This window comes from Mobula hypostoma, chromosome 7 (genome assembly GCF_963921235.1).
Source record: "Mobula hypostoma chromosome 7, sMobHyp1.1, whole genome shotgun sequence".
Lineage (NCBI taxonomy): Eukaryota > Metazoa > Chordata > Chondrichthyes > Myliobatiformes > Myliobatidae > Mobula > Mobula hypostoma.
In genome coordinates, this window is record NC_086103.1 from 83,503,986 (window position 1) to 83,528,957 (window position 24,972).

General features: G+C 47.9%; 1 protein-coding gene across 1 annotated transcript in view; it reads right to left on the reverse strand.

Annotated features, from left to right (window-relative positions):
• Window positions 1–24,972, reverse strand: part of LOC134349413 (dedicator of cytokinesis protein 2-like) — a 732,270-nt gene that overhangs the window by 509,999 nt on the left and 197,299 nt on the right. Inside the window, exons 18-21 of the mRNA XM_063053680.1 lie at window positions 13,796–13,976; window positions 13,478–13,575; window positions 4,104–4,193; window positions 68–168 (exon numbers count right to left, since the gene is read on the reverse strand). Of these exons, the coding sequence (XP_062909750.1) occupies window positions 68–168; window positions 4,104–4,193; window positions 13,478–13,575; window positions 13,796–13,976 (470 nt within the window). The remainder of the gene's footprint in view (window positions 1–67; window positions 169–4,103; window positions 4,194–13,477; window positions 13,576–13,795; window positions 13,977–24,972) is intronic.

Below are 24,972 nucleotides of genomic sequence, written 5' to 3' on the forward strand. Positions count from 1 at the left end.
AGTGATACAGGATGATCCAATTAAAAGCAAGGCAGCAATCACTACCAGTTTCAGCAATAGAACTTACTTATAAGCCAAAGTAGCACTGAAATGTTGCTTAATGTAGGCTTCGAGGACAGCATTGAAATGCTGGAATTTCCGGTCTGCGATCAATCCTATTATGTATATCTGTAAAATAAAACGCATAATATTACAACCATCAGCTTTGATGACAGTGTCAACCTGAAACAGGAGTTTGTTTTTTTTTATTGAACTTCTCTTACAGGGCTTGCTTTGTGTACTTTGACCAATATGCTTCACTGGTACTAAGTTAAAGAAAGGTATTAGAATTAATCATGAATAATCCAAGCTCAATCGAAACTATATAAATCATGATGGGTGTATATAAGGTAGATAGTCAACATCTTTCTCTTCAGGCAAGAAATAACATTATTAGAGTACATAGCTTTAAGGTGAGAGGGGAAAGTTTCAAGGAAGTGTATGGAGTAACCATTTTCATATGCAGAGAGTAATATGTGACTGGAATGTGCTACCAGGGAAACGGTGGGAGCTGGTGTGTGAGTGGCATTTAAGATCCATTTAGCCAGTCACAAGGACAGGTCAGTAATGGGGGAATCACAAACACTAGAAAATCTGCAGATGCTGGAAATCCAAAGCAACACACACAAAATGCCAAAGGAAGTCAACTGGCCAGGCAGCACCTATGGAAAATAGTAAACAATCAACACTTTCGGCTCAGACCCTTCATAATGGGGGAATATACGTTATGTGCAGGAAGGTGGGATTAGTTCACATTGGCATTATGGCTGGCACAGAGATCCTGGACAAATGGACTCCTATGCTCTTCTGATCTGTGTTCTGTCTTGATAGATGATATGGAGATGAGCAGGGTTCATGGGGGTAGAGAATAGGAGAGTGGTCCTTTCACTGCAAATGGGCAAAACCCTTAAAAGATACAATGTAAACTGTCAAGGTCAATGCCAGGAGTGGGGTCAAGAACATGAATGGAGAACTGACAAAGAGTTCATGATCTCATGAAGGTGGATACAACCAGTGCACACATCTTTAATTACACCTCTGGGAATATGTAGCTCAAATTACTCCTAGAGGTGCTGTATTACTTACACCAATGATACTCCTATTGTAGCCTTGTGAAGAAAATTCCAAATTCTTATCCTCTGTTGAAGCACCAGTTATTGTCCAAGTCAAGCTGGTAAGGTAGTTGAAGAACATTCTGTGGTTGTATGTTTTTGTTATTAGTCACTTTTAGATTGTGGGAGCAACAGGGAGATTGACTTTTATTGTGCATCCGCAGTTGCCCTGTGTAACTTGTTTGTCCAGTTATGAGTTAACAAGTTGTTGAGGCTAGAGCCCTCCATAAAGTACAAAGATAGCAAGAATGCCAGATTTCATTGTATTACAAGCATAATTAGAACCACTGAGGATTTGACTCCATTCTGACTTTCCACCAGCCATGATGGGATTTAAATTCTTATTGCTCTGCTTGTTAGATTGGTCTTCTGCATTATTAGTGCAGTCTCATATTGCCATTCCTGTTCCCTTGTTCTTAGCAGGGCTTTGAGATGACCATCAAATTAAACTGAATTGTTGCCTTGCATCCATAGAGGTTGCCGAAAGGGAAGGACCACAGAGAGCTTCATCATAATAATTTTTATTTCTGTTGCAACCACGTTATTAAAGAATTAGGAGCAGCAGCTGCTGCAGAAGCTCTGCATAGCAACAACACTGTCCCAGATTGAGGTCTTCGCGTCAAATATTCAAGGCAATGGCTTGCATTTCCCATGGTCAGCTTGCACAGGGAAGATCGAGGCAATCAGTGCTGAGCTCTGTATATCTTTTGGCACTGATACACATTGAAATTCTGAAGAGAAAGGCTCAAATTACATCAGTATTAGTTGGATTACCTTAGCCTGAGCTGTACTGGAATATATTAATGTTACCTGCAAACCGGACTCCAATAAGAGAGAAAGGTTTTAAAAACTGCTGCGGTGGCATCTATTGAAAGACACCTAAAATGAAGAGTCTAGTAAATGGACAAAACAGGTGGAAATTTGGCCACCTTATTGGACTGATCAAGGTGTAGGGGGAGGGTGGCAGTTGTATTAGATTTCAAGCGGATTTTTAAAAACTTCATCTGACATAAAAAGCATGAGTAAGGCACATCAAAGGATTTTCTTCATTTGGCATTTGAGGAGATTTGGAATGTCACCTAAGCTCCATGTAAATTTCGATAGATGTACAGTGAAAGGCAGTCTGACTGCTTGTATCACCACCTGGTATGGAAGCTCCAATGTAAAAGACAGAGAGAAGCTCCAGAGTAAAACAGCATCACCACCACCACCACCATCACCATCACCATCACCACCACCACCACCACCACCACCACCACCACCATCACCATCACCATCACCATCACCACCACCACCACCACCATCACCACCATCACCACCATCACTACCATCACCACCACCATCACCACCACCACCACCACCATCACCACCACCATCACCATCACCACCATCACCACCACCATCACCACCACCATCACCATCACCATCACCACCACCACCATCACCATCACCACCATCACCACCATCACTACCATCACCACCACCATCACCACCACCACCACCACCATCACCACCACCATCACCATCACCACCATCACCACCACCATCACCATCACCATCACCATCACCACCACCATCACCATCACCACCACCACCACCATCACCATCACCATCACCATCACCACCACCATCACCATCACCATCACCATCACCACCACCACTACCATCACCACCACCACCACCACCATCACCACCACCACCACCATCACCATCACCACCATCACTACCATCACCACCACCATCACCACCACCACCACCACCACCACCACCACCACCATCACCATCACCATCACCATCACCACCACCACCATCACCATCACCATCACCACCACCATCACCATCACAACCATCACCACCATCACTACCATCACCACCACCATCACCACCACCACCACCATCACCATCACCATCACCACCATCACCACCACCACCACAACCATCACCACCACCATCACCACCACCACCACCATCACCATCACCACCATCACCAACACCACCACCACCCCACCTTGTCTGCAGGTTTGATGATGAGGTTGATAGCGGTGTGGAGTGAGTGGAGGACAGTGTGTTCATAGGGGGTAGGGTTTGAATAGGAGTGAGAAGTACTGAAGTCGAGATGGTTGATGTCCTGTCAGTAGTGAGAGATGAAAAGATCCAGGGTGGGCAGAAGACTAGAGCATGGTGTCCGAGAAGCTGAGGAAGGCTGGAGACACCAGAAGGGATTGAGTGTGTTACTTCGGATTTCCCGCATCTGCAGAATCTGTGTCCACAAATAAGAAAATAGTTTTTTTTTGTATCGAGGTACAGTGAAAAACTTTGTTTTGCATACAAATCATTACTCACATCAATACATCAAGGTAGCACGTGTGAAATCAGTAAAAGAAAGCAGTTTAGAGTATTTTGATTACAGTAGAAGTGCAGTGCAAGCAGACAATATGGTGCAAAGCCAGGTTAAAGTAGATTGTGTGGTCAAGAGTACAGCTTATCATACAAGGGTCTGTTCAATAGTCATAGCAGCAGGACGTAATAAGATGTTGTTCTTGATCCTGGTGGTCCGTGCTTTTAGGCCTTTGTATCTTCCTCCCTGTTGGCGGGAGGAGGGGTTGCACGGAAGAAGCAAGGACTATGGTGTGTGGAACTTTATCACCCTTTCTTCCTCAACATTCGGTGTACATAGCAAGCTCAATCACAAATCACAACCTGGACAGTATCAAGCAGGCAGCTCACCACCACTTCCACAAAGATATTTAAGAGGTTTAGGGTAGCCCAAATATTGTACATGCTTCAAACAAATCCCATGGGCTGGCATAAGGAAGAGTGCTGGAATGGAACAAACAGCCTACCCAGACTTGATCAGCCTTCCTTAATTTCTCTTTACTTTCCACAGGGAAAACCCAACAATAGAAGGAACCGGCAAAAATTACATTAGCAAAGTTACAAGAAGTGCCTTACCAAAGCATCGAAGACAAGGATGTCATATTTATCTGTGTGAGAATGCTCCATCATGATGTTGAAGAGTGCATCCAGAGTGTCCTGAAGGAACTTTAATTAAATGAAGGATAGGTCATCGGTTATTTCCATAATGAATCATCTTTACTCTAGTGATCTTTGAAAGACATGACCTCACACATCTCGTTAGGACTCGATCTAGATCTTTACTTGTGTCTTCCACTTGGAAGCCAACAACCTGAGATTGTGAACTCCTCACACAAAACATGAACACCCTGTTGAATTCATACTTATAACCTGGAATTATGAAGAATATTGATCACAGACTTCTGAAAGATGCTTCTAATTATCTCCACAAACACGTGAAAATCTTTGGTATAAGAGCAAACCAACAGCCAACTTCATAGCATCATTATTTACACTGACATTTCTGTTGTTATTTACATTGGCGTTTCTGTCATTTTATACCGGTGTCTCTGTCATGATTTACACCGGAGTCTCTGTCATTATTTACACTGATGTCTCTGTAGTTACTTACACCGGTGTCTCTGTTATTACACTGATGTCTCTGTCATTATTTACACCGGTGTCTCCATTGTTATTTACACTGGTGTCCCTGTCGTTATTCACACCGGTGTCTCTGTCATTATTTACACCGGTGTCTCCATTGTTATTTACACTGGTGTCCCTGTCGTTATTCACACCGGTGTCTCTGTCATTATTTACACCGGTGTCTCCATTGTTATTTACACTGGTGTTCCTGTCGTTATTCACACCGGTGTCTCTGTCATTATTTACACTTATGTCTCCATTGTTATTTGCACTGATGCATCTGTTGTTATTTACACTGATGCTGCATGTTTCATTTGCATTTAATTGGCTTTGCCCCAATTTATCATTCTTTAATGGAGCATCAATTTCTTCAAATTCTCCCTTTTTTCATTCCCCATTCTGGTTAACCTTTTACTTGTCCTCTTCTCCTCACCTGCTATCAACACTCTCTGGTTCCCCTTCTCTTTCCCTCTCTTCCATGGTACACTGTCTTCTCCTGTTAGATTCCTTCTTCAGCCATTTACCTCATCCACCTGTCCTTTCCCAGTTTCCTACTCCACCACTACACCCGATCCATCTACCTTTCCCCTCTCCTGGTCTCACCTATCACCTGCCCCTCCCTTTAACTTCTTACTCTGGCCTCTCTCGCCCCTCCTTTCCAGACCTGATAAAGCGTCTCAGCCTGAAATGTTGACTGTTGACTGCTTATTAACCTGTGTTAGATGCTGCCTGACCTTCTAAGTTCATCCAGCATTGTGTGTGATTCATTCTTTTAGCTGTTAGGTTCAATGTAGAAAGCACCAGTTATACCAATGTTCACAGATTCCCACTACCCCTTCTGCAGAACAACATTTCCTGAGGGAAGCAAATTCATCCAGTTTGCTAGACAGCATTGTCAAGTTCCATTTCAATAATAGAAATCCATAAGTAATGGGAATTATAAAGAAAATTAGGAGTCTTTTATTCACATATCAGTATTATGACACACAATGGTGCAGTCAATAAACAGAAAGGAAAATGGAAAATGCTGCATGACTGTGGTTGATCCATAGTCAGAGAACCATTAGCAGACGTGGGTGTCATACTTCAGAAAGGGTGTATCATAGGGTACAGTGAGAGTTATGCAAATATTACCTGGATTCAGAAGTTTAAATCATGAGATATTACTGAGGCTTCATTTTTGTTGAGACATTTAAAGGTATTTTTCAATTTAATATGAGGAAAATCTAAGAGAATAGGTAACTGGATAGAGGTAGCTGCCATTGGTTTCTGAGGAGATGGTAAAACACTAGATCCAGGCTCGAGAGGAGTGAAATTTGGTAACACTGACACAAGCAAAGGGTCAGAGAAATTTGGAACTTCTGCAAACAGAAACTGATCATAAACCAATTGTAAATTTTAAATCTATCATTGGTAATCATTTAATAACCAGAAGTATTATGGAGCTAGGTCACAGATTATCCATGATGTCACTTATTGGTGGGAAAATACTGGGAGATTAATCAGTTTATTTCTGATCCCATCTTTCCATGGTTCTCTCATGTGTCTAGCTTCCATTATTATAAGGTTCTGTTTCCTTTTTTCTGATGCCCTCAAAGATCTCCATAGCCACAACACTCCCTCTTGGGTATTGTGACGAAAGAGGGTTACAAAAGTACACATAGACTAAGATGTTAACTGTCCTGTGCTGGCACCAGTGGGATCAGCAGTTGATCTGCCACCTGTCTTCAGGAGAGAGAGATAAGTAAGACAATGGAGCAGCATCTGGAAATGTTAATGAAGAGACGAGAGAGTTTAATGGAAGGAGACACTGGTCTGAGTATTGTCAAGACCAGCTCCTTTTGAACCCTGAACTGTTTGAAGTGTGATGGACAGACGATACCCCAGCAGGGGGATAAAAAGGGACAGGTTCGCTAAGGCAATTGACACACGACTCCATGAGGTAACGAGACCCTGAAAGCGGTGTGCCCCCCCCCCACTAGTTGGTGGGAGTATTTTGGAGGTCTGGTCGTGGGACCAGCCATACACGCACAGGGTGGAAAGGTACGGATCGGCGGGAACCTGGTGTGTGTGTCCACCCTTGCCTGGGTGCTGGGTTCACCGCAGAAGAACGATCGTATCTGGAACGGAGGGGTCACAGTCGGTGACCTCAGAAGACATTACAAAGGGCTCGCCCGAAAGCTGACTGCGAGGAATATTGAAGGTCTGTTTGGAATCCGATTTGAATATTCATTCGTTCTCTCTCTCCCCCGCCCCCCGGCCCCCAATGGCACAACAGTGATTACTGCGAACTGAACTGAACTCAATTGAACTGAACTTTGCGTCACTTGAAACTGGTCATTTACCCCTAGACTGCGATAGAGCTTGATTGATCCTATTATCCTACCTCTGTGTACATGCGTGTTTATTCATTCCTAACCTGTTGCATTTATATCCTTACTATTAGAGTACTCTGTTGCTTATTTCTTTAATAAAACTTTCTTAGTTCCAGTAATCCAGACTCCAACTGAGTGGTCCATTTCTGCTGGTTTGGTAACCCAGTTATGGGGTACGTAACATAAGTGGGGGTCTCATCCGCGATTTTGAACGCTAAATTTGGGATGGGGTAAATTGATTGGGTTAAAATTCCCGAAAGAAAGAAAAGGCAAACAGCAGAAATGGAGATTGAGGAATTTCTAGAGGCGCCGACCTTGGAGGCATTAGAGGATGCCAGGAAAGCGGAATTGGCAGCTGTGGCCAAACGGTTGAATCTTCTTAAGGGGAAGTCGATAATGAGGAGAGAGGAGATACACAGAGCTATCGTAGAGCACTATGTATCTAAAGGTGTGTTTCCCCAAGGGGAGCTGGAGGTGATATCTATTGGAAAACCTGGTGGAGACGCAGTACAGGTGCAGATTGAAAAACTGAGACTCGAGCACGAGTTCCAGGTACGGCAGCTAGAACACGAAGAGAAGCAGTTAGAATGGCAAGAGAGAAAGAGGGACAAACAGTTGGAGCAAGAAGAGAGGCAGAGGGAAAGGGAATTCGAGCTGGAGAGGTTAAAGATGATGGCAGAGCAGAGGCCCATGCCGAACCAAGGTGAAGGGTTCAGGGAGACCCAGGAGGTTAGGCTGGTTCCCCCATTTGACGATACCGACGTGGATCGGTACTTTCTCCATTTCGAAAAAGTTGCTGCAAGGCAGGACTGGCCAAGGGATAAGTGGGCTGTTTTGCTTCAGAGTGTACTTAAAGGAAAAGCCCAACAAGCTTATTCAGCTTTGTCCGCGGAAGATGCCCAGAGGTATGAGGTGGTGAAAGAGGCCATCCTCAGGATTTATGAGTCGGTCCTGGAGGCATACCAGCAGAGGTTCCGGAATGCGAGGAAGCAATGGGACCGCACGTATTTAGAGTTTGCCCGTGAGATGCAGACATATTGTGAGCGTTGGTGCGCCTCGAAAGGGGTAGATGGGGATTATGACAGAATGCTATAGCTGATCCTGATTGAGCAGTTTAAAGGTTGTGTCCCTGAGGGTATGAGACCCTACCTAGATGAGAAGGAGGCAGCCACGTTAGCCACAACTGCTAAGTTAGCGGATGAGTACGCGTTGACACATAAAACGAAGTTTGCTCCGAGTAAAGGCTGCCAGAAGGGTAGTCAGGACGGCGGGGAGAGTCCGCCAGAAAAGTCAGAAAGTAAGCCGGGGACTAGTGAGAAGGATAAGGTAGACCAGGAGAAGTCTGGTAGGAAGTCTCCTGGGGTCGTCTGTTATAATTGTGGGAAAGTCGGACACTTTGCGTCCAGGTGCTTTGCCCCAAAGAAGGAGATGGGGAAAGGAAAAACGGCGATTTCGACTGGCTGTATCGAGCTGGTAAACGAACCGCTATGAGAGGAAAGGTCTGCCAAAGTTCAGGAAAGGCGCAAGAGGTTTATCTCGGCCAGATTGGTGTCGGTGAAGGAGGGGTTAAACCCAGTTCCAGTACGGATCTGGAGAGACACGGGAGCGTGTCAGTCATTGATATTGAAGAGTATGTTAGAGTTTAGTTCAGAGACCCAGACTGGGGAGGTCAGGGTCAAAGGTATTGGGGAAGGGACAGAAGCAGTACCCTTGCACCAGATACATCTACAAAGCAACTTGGTCTCCGGACTAGTCACGATCGGGGTGAGGCCCGAATTACCGATGAAAGGCGTGGAAGTCTTGCTCGGTAATGACCTCGCCGGGGGAATTGTGTTCTCGGCAGTGAGATTGACAGGTCAGCCTGCCAGCATTGAGGCCCCGCCCATGGACTCACAGGCTCATCCTGTTTGCGCAGTGACTCGCTGTATGTCCAGAGAGACTGCTGAGACGTTTCTATCAGCCTTGTACGAGGAGGGGGTAGAAAGTGAAAAGAAGGAGCGTAATGAAACAGGAGGAAGTGGGGAAATTAAGGTAGATTTATCATTAGAAAAGAAGGACTTTGGCAGGCACAGGAGCGAGACGAGGAAACAGCTCTCTCTGAAGCTGGATTAAAAAGAAAGCCAGTAGGCTATTGTGTGGAGGAGGGTGTGCTAAGGAAGAAAGGGAGACCAAGTACCGCAGATGAGGAATGGGGGGTGGTGCAAAAGAGTTATGGAGATGAGATTTTTAACCTGGCCCACAAGGTACCCCTCGGTGGGCATTTTGAGGTGCTGAAGGAAACAGTCGGCGAAGCCATGAGAGAGTTTTTCTGGCTGCACAGGAGGAAGGATGTTATTGATTATTGCAGACACGAACTGAGACGGTCACAGGCTTTTGATATGCTAACAAACCTAGTCGCTGTTAGCGCGGAAATCAATGAAGCTAGGGTGCCACCTGATAAGGGGAAATACCATTTTGAAAAGATGAGTATGGTACTGACCAGATGGAAGAAGGCATCTGGTGATAAGGTCTCTCCCTTAATCCCCGAACAAAGCAACCCGTTAGGGGATCTAATTAAACGGCTCGCACACGTGTGTTTGATTGTCCCGAGGCGATGCAAAGAACTGGGACGTTAGGTGGTGTTTGGCACGCTAGGTCACCCTAGTGAGCAACACTCCTATAGAATGAGTAATTCAGTGACAAAAGGGCTAAAGAACACAGAAGTGTATATTGGCGATGTAATACGGCTGTCTGGAGCCAGTTTGATAGTGAACCTTGAAAAAAATGAGTTCGACCACGCGAAGGTCACTTATCTGGGAATTGTGTTAACACAGGGGCAGCTGGCGGCGATGCAAGCTAAGATGCGGGCTATCTCTGACATCCCAACCCCGACAGACAAGAGGGCCCTCAGAAGGCTCTTGGAGATGGTGGGGTACTGTAGGAAGTTTTGCAATAACTTTGCGGTTACCACCCCTTCCCCTCCTACTAAGCCCTTGCGAGAGAAAACTAAGTCAGGATGGGACGACCCTTGTTATCGTGGTCCGGGACGAAACCCAATGAGAGGTTACACTGATCACAATTCATCAGTGTTTTCGGCCACTATGAAGTTTGCTAAATTGGAGCCTGGTTTAAAGGATTATTAAAATAACACGTATAAAAGGAATGGAAAGTGTGATTGCTGACTGTCTGTCCAGGTGTTGACAACTTAAAATTCTCTGTATTAGCCAAATAGCTGATGAAAATGTATATTTGTGTGTATCTAATAATGTATTCATGCTTATAATTTTTACCCCGGTAAAAATCCTTAAAGGAGGGGGTGTGACGAAAGAGGGTTACAAAAGTACACATAGACTAAGATGTTAACTGTCCTGTGCTGGCACCAGTGGGATCAGCAGTTGATCTGCCACCTGTCTTCAGGAGAGAGAGATAAGTAAGACAATGGAGCAGCATTTAGAAATGTTAATGAAGAGACGAGAGAGTTTAACGGAAGGAGACACCGGTCTGAGTATTGTCAAGACCGGCTCCTTTTGAACCCTGAACTGTTTGAAGTGTGATGGACAGCCGATACCCCAGCAGGGGGATAAAAAGGGATAGGTTCGCTAAGGCAATCGACACATGACTCCACAAGGTAATGAGACCCTGAAAGCGGTGTGACCCCCCACTAGTTGGTGGGTGTATTTTGGAGGTCTGGTCACGGGACCAGCCATAGACGCACAGGGTAGAAAGGTACGGATCGGCGGGAACCTGGTGTGTGTGTCCACCCTTGCCTGGGTGCTGGGTTCACCGCAGAAGAACGATCCTATCTGGAATGGAGGGGTCACAGTCAGTGACCTCAGAAGACATTACAAAGGGCTCGCCCGAAAGCTGACTGCGAGGAATATTGAAGGTCTGTTTGGAATCCGATTTGAATATTCATTCGTTCTCTCTCTCCCCCGCCCCCCGGCCCCCAACGGCACAACAGTGATTACTGCGAACTGAACTGAACTCAATTGAACAGAACTTTGCGTCACTTGAAACTGATCATTTACCCCTAGACGGCGATAGAGCTTGATTGATCCTATTATCCTACCTCTGTGTACATGCGTGTTTATTCATTGCTAACCTGTTGCATTTATATCCTTACTATTAGAGTACTCTGTTGCTTATTTCTTTAATAAAACTTTCTTAGTTCCAGTAATCCAGACTCCAGCTGAGTGGTCCATTTCTGCTGGTTTGGCAACCCAGTTACGGGGTACGAAACCGTATGCTTCTCCTTAGGGAAATCCTGTGAATATATTGTTCACTAATAAGCAGTATGAACCACTCAGCTGAACAGATCACTCTGCAGTAACTTTTGGAAAGTAATTTGAGGGTTCGGTATTCCAGCCACAATTCCTATAAAATTAACTCACATTAAACTCTGCAGAATTAGTTCATACAGAAACCTACATAGTCTGTGAGTGCTCAAATTTAGAGACTCTACAGTTGCTGAAAGGATACTGCTGTCAACACCATGTATTAATAGCACCTTAAGGCTATTTGACCCATTATCCTTGTATAACATTTGTAAAAGCAAGTCTCTCTTCTTAGCTGTTGCTTCATTGTCCTTTACAAATAAACCTGTCATTTTCTATAAAAATTGCCATTTTATCAATGCAGACACAAAAAACTGTAGATGCTGATATCTGGAACAACAAACAATCTGCTGGAGGTACTCAGCAGGTCGAGCATCATTTTGGGTGGAGAGCAACTGTAGACATTTCAGAGTTTTTCCACATTTTGATGCAAAACATCAACAGCTTCTTTCCCCCTATGGAGGCTGCAGGACCCACTGAGTTCAGAATCAGAATCACGTTTAATATCATCGGCATACTGCATGTCATGACATTTTGTTGTCTTTGTTGCAGAAGTACAATGCAATACATAATAATAGAAAAAACTGTGAATTACAGTAAGTTTATATTATATAGTTAAGTCAAATAAGTAGTGCAAAAATAGAAATAAGCAAGTCATGAGGTAGTGTTTATTGGTTCAATGCCCAATCAGAAATCGGATGGCAGATGGGAAAAAGCTGTTTCTGAATTGTTAAGTGTGCACTTTCAGGCTTCTGTACCTTCTTTCTGATGGTAACAATAAGAACAGGGCATGTCCTGGGTGCTGAGGGTCCTTAATGATGGGTGCCACCATTTTGAGGCATCACTCGTTGAAGATGTCCTGAATACTATGGAGTTCCCATGATGGAACTGACTAAGCTTACAACTCTCTGCAGCTTATTTTGACCCTCTAGAAAATTGCTTGCTTCTATTTAATTATCTTCCACCTTCTCCTCAGGATATTAAGTTCCAACATCAACAATTTGCTGCATCAGAAACATTCTCCTAGTTCTTTCTTCTGATTTTCCAGTTCAGTGACTGGTAGCTCTCCATTGGCCATGTAGCTGATGTAACCCTTGGAGCTGTCACCATTTCAAGCCTAATTTATCCCAGGTGACTATACTGAAGCACCAAAGAAAGAGAGTGTCACATAAGACTAATCAATTTACCATGTCTGGGCTCTGAAAATCCCTGCAGGTTAGACTAAAGTGGTGAACAGTTATACATTTGTTTTAGAGATTTGGCATAACCATAGGTAGTCTCCTTTCCAAAGACTAATCAACTGAAATAATATATTACCTTACACATGGGAGGCCTGTAGTAAAGAACAGGATGTGTTAATGGGTTTGCCTGAGGACTCTGCAGAAATGATCTTGATTATGATGTTTTTATTACTGCAAAAATTAAAGACTGGGCAACTTTTTCAGCTCAGTTTCTTTTTCGCTTTGACTCACTCTGAAGTCACTGACCTCAAATTTGGAGGCTGCTTTTAACACTCCATAAAATTATTAAATTACCGAGCAGTTTAGATTCAGAAACACAAGAGGTTATGAGGATTCTGGAAATCTTGAACTAGACACACAAAGTGTTGGAGGAACTTGTTGAATTCCTGCGGAATTTTGTACTTGTTACTTTAGATTCAATGTTGTTCAGTTCAAATTAATCAGTCATTCTGATTTCTATTAGACAATTTCATTGTTCAGTAGTAATTTTAAAGCCAATAGATGATTCAATCATGAAGATTTTTAGGGCATTGGAGTAACAGTTACCTAGTTAATCTCTTGAACCTATTTACTATCATTCAATTGCATCATAGTCAATCTGCAATTGTAGAGATCGTGATAAAACAATTCAGCTCTCAACACAATAATAAAGTTTAGTTCAGCTTTATAGGAAGATAACTGGTTGGGAAACTGTGACATTCTTTTTCACTTTCAGAGACATCACAAACATACTTTTGATTGCCCATCAGATACTTTGTGGTTTAACCTTGGTTGTTGATGAATTGCCATTTGAAGATGTGATATTGGGGTTGGCAAGAAAATTCATGAAAAGTGCAAAGGAAATTTGGTGAAGATATAGAGCCTAGAAAAGGATTTAGTACAGAACTTAACCATACCTTAACTATCTCTTCCCCATCCACGATCTTCAGTTTTTCCAGGTTTTCTTGCAAGAGTTCTGGTTTCATTCTCCACTTCAGGAGACCCAGCAAGCCCACTGTGTGAAAGAAAGCAACCTATTATTATCAGAGCTGTTCAACAAGGTTCACCTTCAGCCAAAGGCAAAAATCCAACAGATGCTGTGGAACACAGAGCATGGTGAGAAAATGCTGGGAAAAGATCAACAGGTTGAACAACATCTGTGGAGGAAGAAACAAACAATTCTGAGAACACCCAGAGTACAGCCTAAATAGTAAGAAACTCTAACACATGCGTACCATTCTGCGTGAGTTTTGTGGAGCACACAACTGAAGTGATGATGAAGGTGTCTCTGAAACTGTTGGAGAGACCTGCATTTGTATTACTGCGGCTGAGTGTAGAACCTTTATAATCACTGGTTTGACGGGTAGACTGCATCTTGGAGTATATACTGGCATCTTCCAACTTCTTGCTGTCACCCTGTAGACCGTAAGCAAACAGAGAACGAGATCAAATATGTTTTGTTTTAAAGCACATGATCTGAGTAGGTAAATATATCACTTGGTTTAAGAGTTGAATATTACAGGCCTTTATGACAGTGGCAGATTCCATCCTCCCTGCACCATGTGAACTAGAGATACAGGAAGGAGTCACTACAACTGGTCATCAGGGCAATTTGTCATTGTTGTATAATTAATTTTTTAATTTAGGGATGCAGCACATTAACAGGCCCCTCTAGCTCAATGAGTCTGAACCACTCATTTGCACCCATGTGATCAATTAGCCTATTAACCTGTACATCTTTGGAATATGGGAGGAAGCAGGATCATTCGGAGGAAACCTATGGGGTCACGGGGAAAATGTACAAACTACTTACAGACAGAGGCAGGAATTGAACCTGGGTTGTATAGTGTTATGCTAACCACTACACTACCATGCTGTTCCTTAAAGAGATCAGCCTTATTTAAAGTTCAAAGTAAATTTATTATCAGAGTACAGATATGTCACTGTTTACAACCATGACATTTATTTTCTTGTGGGATAATCAATAAACCTGTAGAATAATAACCATAACAGAATCAATGAAAGATCACGCCAACTTGGGACACGTGTGCAAAAGACAACAATCTGTGCAAACACAAAAGTTAAATACAAACTAATAATAAATAAATAAGCAATAAATAGAGAACTTTATTTCCCACATGTACATCAAAACATTGAAATATACAGTGAAATGCTTTGTTTTACATCAAAAACCAACACAGCCTGAAGATTCTGCTGAAGTCAGCTCGCAAGTGTTGCCGTTTTGGGCTCTCGACTCATTAGCCTAAACTGTATGTCTTTGGAATGCAGGAGGAAACCCACGCATTCCCGGGGAGAACGAACAAGATGCAGTAGGAAACCCACGCATTCCCGGGGAGAACGTACAAAATGCAGGAGGAAACCCACGCAGTCCCGGGGAGAGCGTACAAAATGCAGGAGGAAACGCACGCAGTCCCGGGGAGAACGTACAAAATGCAGGAGGAAACCCACGCAGTCCCGGGGAGAGCGTACAAAATGCAGGAGGAAACGCACGCAGTCCCGGGGAGAACGTACAAAATGCAGGAGGAAACGCACGCAGTCCCGGGGAAAACGTACAAAATGCAAGAGGAAACCCACGCATTCCCGGGGAGAACGAACAAGATGCAGGAGGAAACCCACGCAGTCCGGGGGAGAACATACAAAATGCAGGAGGAAACAAACGCATTCCCGGGGGAGAACATACAAAATGTAGGAGGAAACCCAGTGCAGTCCCGGTGAGAGCGTACAAAATGCAGGGGGAAACCCACGCATTCCCGGGGAGAACGTACAAAATGCAGGAGGAAACGCACGCAGTCCCGGGGAGAACGTACAAAATGCAGGAGGAAACCCACGCAGTCCCAGGGAGAACGTACAAAATGCAGGAGGAAACCTACGCAGTCCCCGGGAGAACGTGCAAAATGCAGGAGGAAACTCACGCAGTCACAGGGAGAACGTGCAATATGCAGGAGGAAACCCATGCAGTCCCAGGGAGAACATACAAAATGCAGGAGGAAACACACGCAGTCCTGGGGGAGAACGTACAAAATGCAGGAGGAAACCCACGCAGTCAAAGGGAGAACATACAAAATGCAGGGGGAAACCCACGCAGTCCCGGGGAGAACGTACAAAATGCAGGGAGAAACCCACGCAGTCCCAGGGAGAACATACAAAATGCAGGGGGAAACCCAGTGCAGTCCCGGGGAGAACGTACAAAATGCAGGGGGAAACCCACGCAGTCCCGGTGGAGAACGTACAAAATGCAGGAGGAAACCCACGCATTCCCGGGGAGAATGAACAAGATGCAGGAGGAAACCCACGCATTCCCGGGGAGAACGAACAATATGCAGGAGGAAACCCACGCAGTCCCAGGGAGAACATAAAAAATGCAGGAGGAAACAAACGCATTCCCGGGGGAGAACATACAAAATGTAGGAGGAAACCCAGTGCAGTCCCGGTGAGAGCGTACAAAATGCAGGGGGAAACCCACGCATTCCCGGGGAGAACGTACAAAATGCAGGAGGAAACGCATGCAGTCCCGGGGAGAACGTACAAAATGCAGGAGGAAACCCACGCAGTCCCAGGGAGAACGTACAAAATGCAGGAGGAAACCTACGCAGTCCCCGGGAGAACGTGCAAAATGCAGGAGGAAACTCACGCAGTCCTAGGGAGAACGTGCAATATGCAGGAGGAAACCCACGCAGTCCCAGGGAGAACATACAAAATGCAGGAGGAAACACATGCAGTCCTGGGAGAGAACGTACAAAATGCAGGAGGAAACCCATGCAGTCCCAGGGAGAACATACAAAATGCAGGAGGAAACACATGCAGTCCTGGGAGAGAACGTACAAAATGCAGGAGGAAACCCACGCAGTCCCAGGGAGAACACACAAAATGCAGGGGGAAACCCACGCAGTCCCGGGGAGAACGTACAAAATGCAGGAGGAAACCCACGCAGTCCCGGTGGAGAACGTACAAAATGCAGGAGGAAACCCAGTGCAGTCCCGGGGGAGAACATACAAAATGCAGGAGGAAACACAGTGCAGTCCCGGGGAGAGCGTACAAAATGCAGGAGGAAACCCAGGCAGTCCCAGGGAGAACGTACAAAATGCAGGAGGAAACCCACGCAGTCCCGGGGAGAGCGTACAAAATGCAGGAGGAAATCCACGCAGTCCCAGGGAGAACGTACAATATGCAGGGGGAAACCCACGCAGACCCAGGGAGAACGTACAAAATGCAGGAGGAAACCCACGCAGTCCGGGGGAGAACGTACAAAATGCAGGAGGAAACCCAGGCAGTCCCAGGGAGAACATACAAAATGCAGGGGGAAACCCACGCAGTCCAGGGGAGAACGTACAAAATGCAGGAGAAAACCCACGTAGTCCCAGGGAAAAACGTACAATATGCAGGAGGAAACCCATGCAGTCCCAGGGAGAACATACAAAATGCAGGAGGAAACACACGCAGTCCTGGGGGAGAACGTACAAAATGCAGGAGGAAACCCACGCAGTCAAAGGGAGAACATACAAAATGCAGGGGGAAACCCACGCAGTCCCGGGGAGAACGTACAAAATGCAGGGAGAAACCCACGCAGTCCCAGGGAGAACATACAAAATGCAGGGGGAAACCCAGTGCAGTCCCGGGGAGAACGTACAAAATGCAGGGGGAAACCCACGCAGTCCCGGTGGAGAACGTACAAAATGCAGGAGGAAACCCACGCATTCCCGGGGAGAATGAACAAGATGCAGGAGGAAACCCACGCATTCCCGGGGAGAACGAACAAGATGCAGGAGGAAACCCACGCAGTCCCAGGGAGAACATAAAAAATGCAGGAGGAAACAAACGCATTCCCGGGGGAGAACATACAAAATGTAGGAGGAAACCCAGTGCAGTCCCGGTGAGAGCGTACAAAATGCAGGGGGAAACCCACGCATTCCCGGGGAGAACGTACAAAATGCAGGAGGAAACGCATGCAGTCCCGGGGAGAACGTACAAAATGCAGGAGGAAACCCACGCAGTCCCAGGGAGAACGTACAAAATGCAGGAGGAAACCTACGCAGTCCCCGGGAGAACGTGCAAAATGCAGGAGGAAACTCACGCAGTCCTAGGGAGAACGTGCAATATGCAGGAGGAAACCCACGCAGTCCCAGGGAGAACATACAAAATGCAGGAGGAAACACATGCAGTCCTGGGAGAGAACGTACAAAATGCAGGAGGAAACCCATGCAGTCCCAGGGAGAACATACAAAATGCAGGAGGAAACACATGCAGTCCTGGGAGAGAACGTACAAAATGCAGGAGGAAACCCACGCAGTCCCAGGGAGAACACACAAAATGCAGGGGGAAACCCACGCAGTCCCGGGGAGAACGTACAAAATGCAGGAGGAAACCCACGCAGTCCCGGTGGAGAACGTACAAAATGCAGGAGGAAACCCAGTGCAGTCCCGGGGGAGAACATACAAAATGCAGGAGGAAACACAGTGCAGTCCCGGGGAGAGCGTACAAAATGCAGGAGGAAACCCAGGCAGTCCCAGGGAGAACGTACAAAATGCAGGAGGAAACCCACGCAGTCCCGGGGAGAGCGTACAAAATGCAGGAGGAAATCCACGCAGTCCCAGGGAGAACGTACAATATGCAGGGGGAAACCCACGCAGACCCAGGGAGAACGTACAAAATGCAGGAGGAAACCCACGCAGTCCGGGGGAGAACGTACAAAATGCAGGAGGAAACCCAGGCAGTCCCAGGGAGAACATACAAAATGCAGGGGGAAACCCACGCAGTCCAGGGGAGAACGTACAAAATGCAGGAGAAAACCCACGTAGTCCCAGGGGAGAACGTACAATATGCAGGGGGAAACCCACGCAGTCCGGGGGAGAACGTACAAAATGCAGGAGGAAACTCACGCAGTCCGGGGGAGAACAAACAAAATGCAGGAGGAAACCCAGTGCAGTCCCAGGGAGAGCATACAAAATGCAGGAGGAAATCCACGCAGTCCCGGGGAGAGCATACAAAATGCAGGGGGAAACCCATGCAGTTCCGGGGGAGAGCGTACAAAATGCAGCAGGAAACCCATGCAGTCCTGGGGGAGAACGTACAAAATGCAGGAGGAAACCCAAGCAGTCCCAGGGAGAACAAACAAAATGCAGGAGGATACCCACGCAGTCCCGGGGAGAACATACAAAATGCAGGAGGAAACCCACGCAGTCCCAGTGAGAGCGTACAAAATGCAGGGGGAAACCCATGCAGTCCCGGGGGAGAACGTACAAAATGCAGGAGGAAACCCATGCAGTCCCAGGGAGAACATACAAAATGCAGGAGGAAACCCACGCAGTCCCAGGGAGAACATACAATATGCATGAGGAAACGCACACAGTCCGGGGGAGAACATACAAAATGCAGGAGGAAACCCAGTGCAGTCCCAGGGAGAGCATACAAAATACAGGGGGAAACCCATGCAGTTCCGGGGGAGAGCGTACAAAATGCAGCAGGAAACCCATGCAGTCCTGGGGGAGAACGTACAAAATGCAGGAGGAAACCCACGCAGTCCCAGGGAGAACATACAAAATGCAGGAGGATACCCACGCAGTCCCGGGGAGAACATACAAAATGCAGGAGGTAACCCACGCAGTCCCAGTGAGAGCGTACAAAATGCAGGGGGAAACCCATGCAGCCCCGGGGAAGAACGTACAAAATGCAGGAGGAAACCCAGTGCAGTCCCGGGGAGAGCGTTAAAAATGCAGTAGGAAACCCACGCAGTCCCAGGGAGAACGTACAATATGCAGGGGGAAACCCACGCAGACCCAGGGAGAAAGTACAAAATGCAGGAAGAAACCCACGCAGTCCCAGAGAGAACGTACAAAATGCAGGAGGAAACCCATGCAGTCCCAAGGAGAACGTACAAAATGCAGGAGGAAACCCACGCAGTCCCGGGGAGAACATACAAAATGCAGGAGGAAACCCACGCAGTCCCAGTGAGAACGTACAAAATGCAGGGGGAAACCAATGCAGTCCCGGGGGAGAACGTACAAAATGCAGGAGGAAACCCAGTGCAGTCCCGGGGAGAGCGTACAAAATGCAGGAGGAAACCCACGCAGTCCCGGGGAGAACGTACAAAATGCAGGAGGAAAACCCACGCAGTCCGGGTGAGAACGAACAAAATGCAGGAGGAAACGCACGCAGTCCGGGGGAGAACATACAAAATGCAGGAGGAAACCCAGTGCAGTCCCAGGGAGAGCATACAAAATGCAGGAGGAAATCCACGCAGTCCCGGGGAGAGCGTACAAAATGCAGGGGGAAACCCATGCAGTTCCGGGGGAGAGTGTACAAAATGCAGCAGGAAACCCATGCAGTCCTGGGGGAGAACGTACAAAATGCAGGAGGAAACCCACGCAGTCCCAGTGAGAGCGTACAAAATGCAGGGGGAAACCCATGCAGTCCCGGGGGAGAACGTACAAAATGCAGGAGGAAACCCAGTGCAGTCCCGGGGAGAGCGTACAAAATGCAGGAGGAAACCCACGCAGTCCCGGGGAGAACGTACAAAATGCAGGAGGAAACCCACGCAGTCCGGCTGAGAACGAACAAAATGCAGGAGGAAACCCACGCAGTCCGGGGGAGAACGTGCAAAATGCAGGAGAAAACCCATGCAGTCCCGGGGAGAGGGTACAAAATGCAGGAGGAAACCCACGCAGTCCCAGGGAGAACGTACAATATGCAGGGGGAAACCCACGCAGACCCAGGGAGAATGTAGAAAATGCAGGAGGAAACCCACGCAGTCCCAGGGAGAACGTACAAAATGCAAGAGGAAACCCACGCAGTCCCAAGGAGAACGTACAAAATGCAGGAGGAAACCCACGCAGTCCCGGGGAGAACATACAAAATGCAGGAGGAAACCCACGCAGTCCCAGTGAGAACGTACAAAATGCAGGGGGAAACCCATGCAGTCCCGGAGGAGAACGTACAAAATGCAGGAGGAAACCCAGTGCAGTCCCGGGGAGAGCGTACAAAATGCAGGAGGAAACCCACGCAGTCCCGGGGAGAAAGTACAAAATGCAGGAGGAAACCCACGCAGTCCGGGTGAGAACGAACAAAATGCAGGAGGAAACCCACGCAGTCCGGGGAAGAACGTACAAAATGCAGCAGGAAACCCATGCAGTCCTGGGGGAGAACGTACACAATGCAGGAGGAAACCCACGCAGTCCCAGGGAGAACATACAAAATGCAGGAGGATACCCACGCAGTCCCGGGGAGAACATACAAAATGCAGGAGGAAACCCACGCAGTCACAGTGAGAGCGTACAAAATGCAGGGGGAAACCCATGCAGTCCCGGGGGAGAACGTACAAAATGCAGGAGGAAACCCAGTGCAGTCCCGGGGAGAGCGTACAAAATGCAGGAGGAAACCCACGCAGTCCCGGGGATAACGTACAAAATGCAGGAGGAAACCCACGCAGTCCGGGTGAGAATGAACAAAATGCAGGAGGAAACCCACGCAGTCCGGGGGAGAACGTACAAAACGCAGGAGGAAACCCACGCAGTCCCGGGGAGAGCGTACAAAATGCAGGAGGAAACCCACGCAGTCCCAGGGAGAACGTACAATATGCAGGGGGAAACCCACTAGACCCAGGGAGAACGTACAAAATGCAGGAGGAAACCCACGCAGTCCCAGTGAGAGCGTACAAAATGTAATGCAGGGGGAAACCCATGCAGTCCCGGGGGAGAACGTACAAAATGCAGGAGGAAACCCAGTGCAGTCCCGGGGAGAGCGTACAAAATGCAGGAGGAAACCCACGCAGTCCCGGGGAAACGTACAAAATGCAGAAGGAAACCCACGCAGTCCGGCTTAGAACGAATAAAATGCAGGAGGAAACCCACGCAGTCCGGGGGAGAACGTACAAAATGCAGGAGGAAACCCATGCAGTCCCGGGGAGAGGGTACAAAATGCAGGAGGAAACCCACGCAGTCCCAGGGAGAACGTACAATATGCAGGGGGAAACCCATGCATACCCAGGGAGAATGTACAAAATGCAGGAGGAATTCCACGCAGTCCCGGGGAGAGCGTACAAAATGCAGGGGGAAACCCATGCAGTTCCGGGGGAGAGCGTACAAAATGCAGCAGGAAACCCATGCAGTCCTGGGGGAGAACGTACAAAATGCAGGAGGAAACCCACGCAGTCCCAGGGAGAACATACAAAACGCAGGAGGATACCCACGCAGTCCCGGGGAGAACATACAAAATGCAGGAGTAAAGCCACGCAGTCCCAGGGAGAATGTACAAAATGCAGGAGGAAACCCATGCAGTCCCAGGGAGAACATACAAAATGCAGGAGGAAACCCACGCAGTCCCAGGGAGAACATACAATATGCAGGAGGAAACGCACGCAGACCGGGGGAGAACATACAAAATGCAGGAGGAAACCCACGCAGTCCCAGGGAGAACATACAATATGCAGGAGGAAACGCACGCAGTCCAGGGGAGAACATACAAAATGCAGGAGGAAACCCAGTGCAGTCCCAGGGAGAGCATACAAAATGCAGGAGGAAATGCACGCAGTCCCGGGGAGTGCGTACAAAATGCTGGGGAAACCCATGCAGTTCCGGGGGAGAACGTACAAAATGCAGGAGGAAACCCAGTGCAGTCCCGGGGAGAGCGTACAAAATGCAGGAGGAAACCCACGCAGTCCTGGGGAGAACATACAAAATGCAGGAGGAAACCCACGCAGTCCGGGTGAGAACGAACAAAATGCAGGAGGAAACCCACGCAGTCCGGGGGAGAACGTACAACACGCAGGAGGAAACCCACGCAGTCCCGGGGAGAGCGTACAAAATGCAGGAGGAAATCCACACAGTCCCAGGGAGAACGTACAATATGCAGGGGGAAACCAAGCAGACCCAGGGAGAACGTACAAAATGCAGGAGGAAACCCACGCAGTCCCAGGGAGAACGTACAAAATGCAGGAGGAAACCCACGCAGTCCCGGGGAGAACATACAAAATACAGGGGGAAACCCATGCAGTCCCGGGGAGAGCGTATAAAATGCAGGAGGAAACCCACGCAGTCCCAGGGAGAATGTACAAAATGCAGGAGGAAACCCATGCAGTCCCAGGGAGAACATACAAAATGCAGGAGGAAACCCACGCAGTCCCAGGGGAACATACAATATGCAGGAGGAAACGCACGCAGTCCGTGGGAGAACATACAAAATGCAGGAGGAAACCCACGCAGTCCCAGGGAGAACATACAATATGCAGGAGGAAACGCACGCAGTCTGGGGGAGAACATACAAAATGCAGGAGGAAACCCAGTGCAGTCCCAGGGAGAGCATACAAAATGCAGGAGGAATTCCACGCAGTCCCGGGGAGAGCGTACAAAATGCAGGGGGAAACCCATGCAGTTCCGGGGGAGAGCGTACAAAATGCAGCAGGAAACCCATGCAGTCCTGGGGGAGAACGTACAAAATGCAGGAGGAAACCCACGCAGTCCCAGGGAGAACATACAAAACGCAGGAGGATACCCACGCAGTCCCGGGGAGAACATACAAAATGCAGGATTAAAGCCACGCAGTCCCAGGGAGAATGTACAAAATGCAGGAGGAAACCCATGCAGTCCCAGGGAGAACATACAAAATGCAGGAGGAAACCCACGCAGTCCCATGGAGAACATACAATATGCAGGAGGAAACGCACGCAGTCCGGGGGAGAACATACAAAATGCAGGAGGAAACCCACGCAGTCCCAGGGAGAACATACAATATGCAGGAGGAAACGCACGCAGTCCGGGGGAGAACATACAAAATGCAGGAGGAAACCCAGTGCAGTCCCAGGGAGAGCATACAAAATGCAGGAGGAAATCCACGCAGTCCCGGGGAGAGCGTACAAAATGCTGGGGAAACCCATGCAGTTCCGGGGGAGAACGTACAAAATGCAGGAGGAAACCCAGTGCAGTCCCGGGGAGAGCGTACAAAATGCAGGAGGAAACCCACGCAGTCCCGGGGAGAACATACAAAATGCAGTAGGAAACCCACGCAGTCTGGGTGAGAACGAACAAAATGCAGGAGGAAACGCACGCAGTCCGGGGGAGAACATACAAAATGCAGGGGGAAACCAATGCAGTCCCGGGGGAGAACGTACAAAATACAGGGGGAAACCCATGCAGTCCCGGGGGAGAACGTACAAAATGCAGGAGGAAACCCAGTGCAGTCCCGGGGAGAGCGTACAAAATGCAGGAGGAAACCCACGCAGTCCGGGGGAGAACATACAAAATGCAGGAGGAAACCCACGCAGTCCCAGGGAGAACATACAATATGCAGGAGGAAACGCACGCAGTCCGGGGGAGAACATACAAAATGCAGGAGGAAACCCAGTGCAGTCCCAGGGAGAGCATACAAAATGCAGGAGGAAATCCACGCAGTCCCGGGGAGAGCGTACAAAATGCAGGGGGAAACCCATGCAGTTCCGGGGGAGAGCGTACAAAATGCAGCAGGAAACCCATGCAGTCCTGGGGGAGAACGTACAAAATGCAGGAGGAAACCCACGCAGTCCCAGGGAGAACATACAAAATGCAGGAGGATACCCACGCAGTCCCGGGGAGAACATACAAAATGCAGGAGGAAACCCACGCAGTCCCAGTGAGAGCGTACAAAATGCAGGGGGAAACCCATGCAGTCCCGGGGGAGAACGTACAAAATGCAGGAGGAAACCCAGTGCAGTCCCGGGGAGAGCGTACAAAATGCAGGAGGAAACCCACGCAGTCCCGGGGAGAACATACAAGATGCAGGAGGAAACCCACGCAGTCCGGGTGAGAACGAACAAAATGCAGGAGGAAACCCACGCAGTCCCGGGGAGAGCGTAGAAAATGCAGGAGGAAATCCACACAGTCCCAGGGAGAACGTACAATATGCAGGGGGAAACCAAGCAGACCCAGGGAGAACTTACAACACGCAGGAGGAAACCCACGCAGTCCCAGGGAGAACGTACAAAATGCAGGAGGAAACCCACGCAGTCCCGGGGAGAACATACAAAATACAGGGGGAAACCCATGCAGTCCCGGGGGAGAACGTACAAAATGCAGGAGGAAACCCAGTGCAGTCCCGGGGAGAGCGTATAAAATGCAGGAGGAAACCCACGCAGTCCCAGGGAGAATGTACAAAATGCAGGAGGAAACCCATGCAGTCCCAGGGAGAACATACAAAATGCAGGAGGAAACCCACGCAGTCCCAGGGAGAACATACAATATGCAGGAGGAAACGCACGCAGTCCGGGGGAGAACATACAAAATGCAGGAGGAAACCCAGTGCAGTCCCAGGGAGAGCATACAAAATTCAGGAGGAAATCGACGCAGTCCCGGGGAGAGCGTACAAAATGCAGGGGGAAACCCATGCAGTTCCGGGGGAGAGCATACAAAATGCAGCAGGAAACCCATGC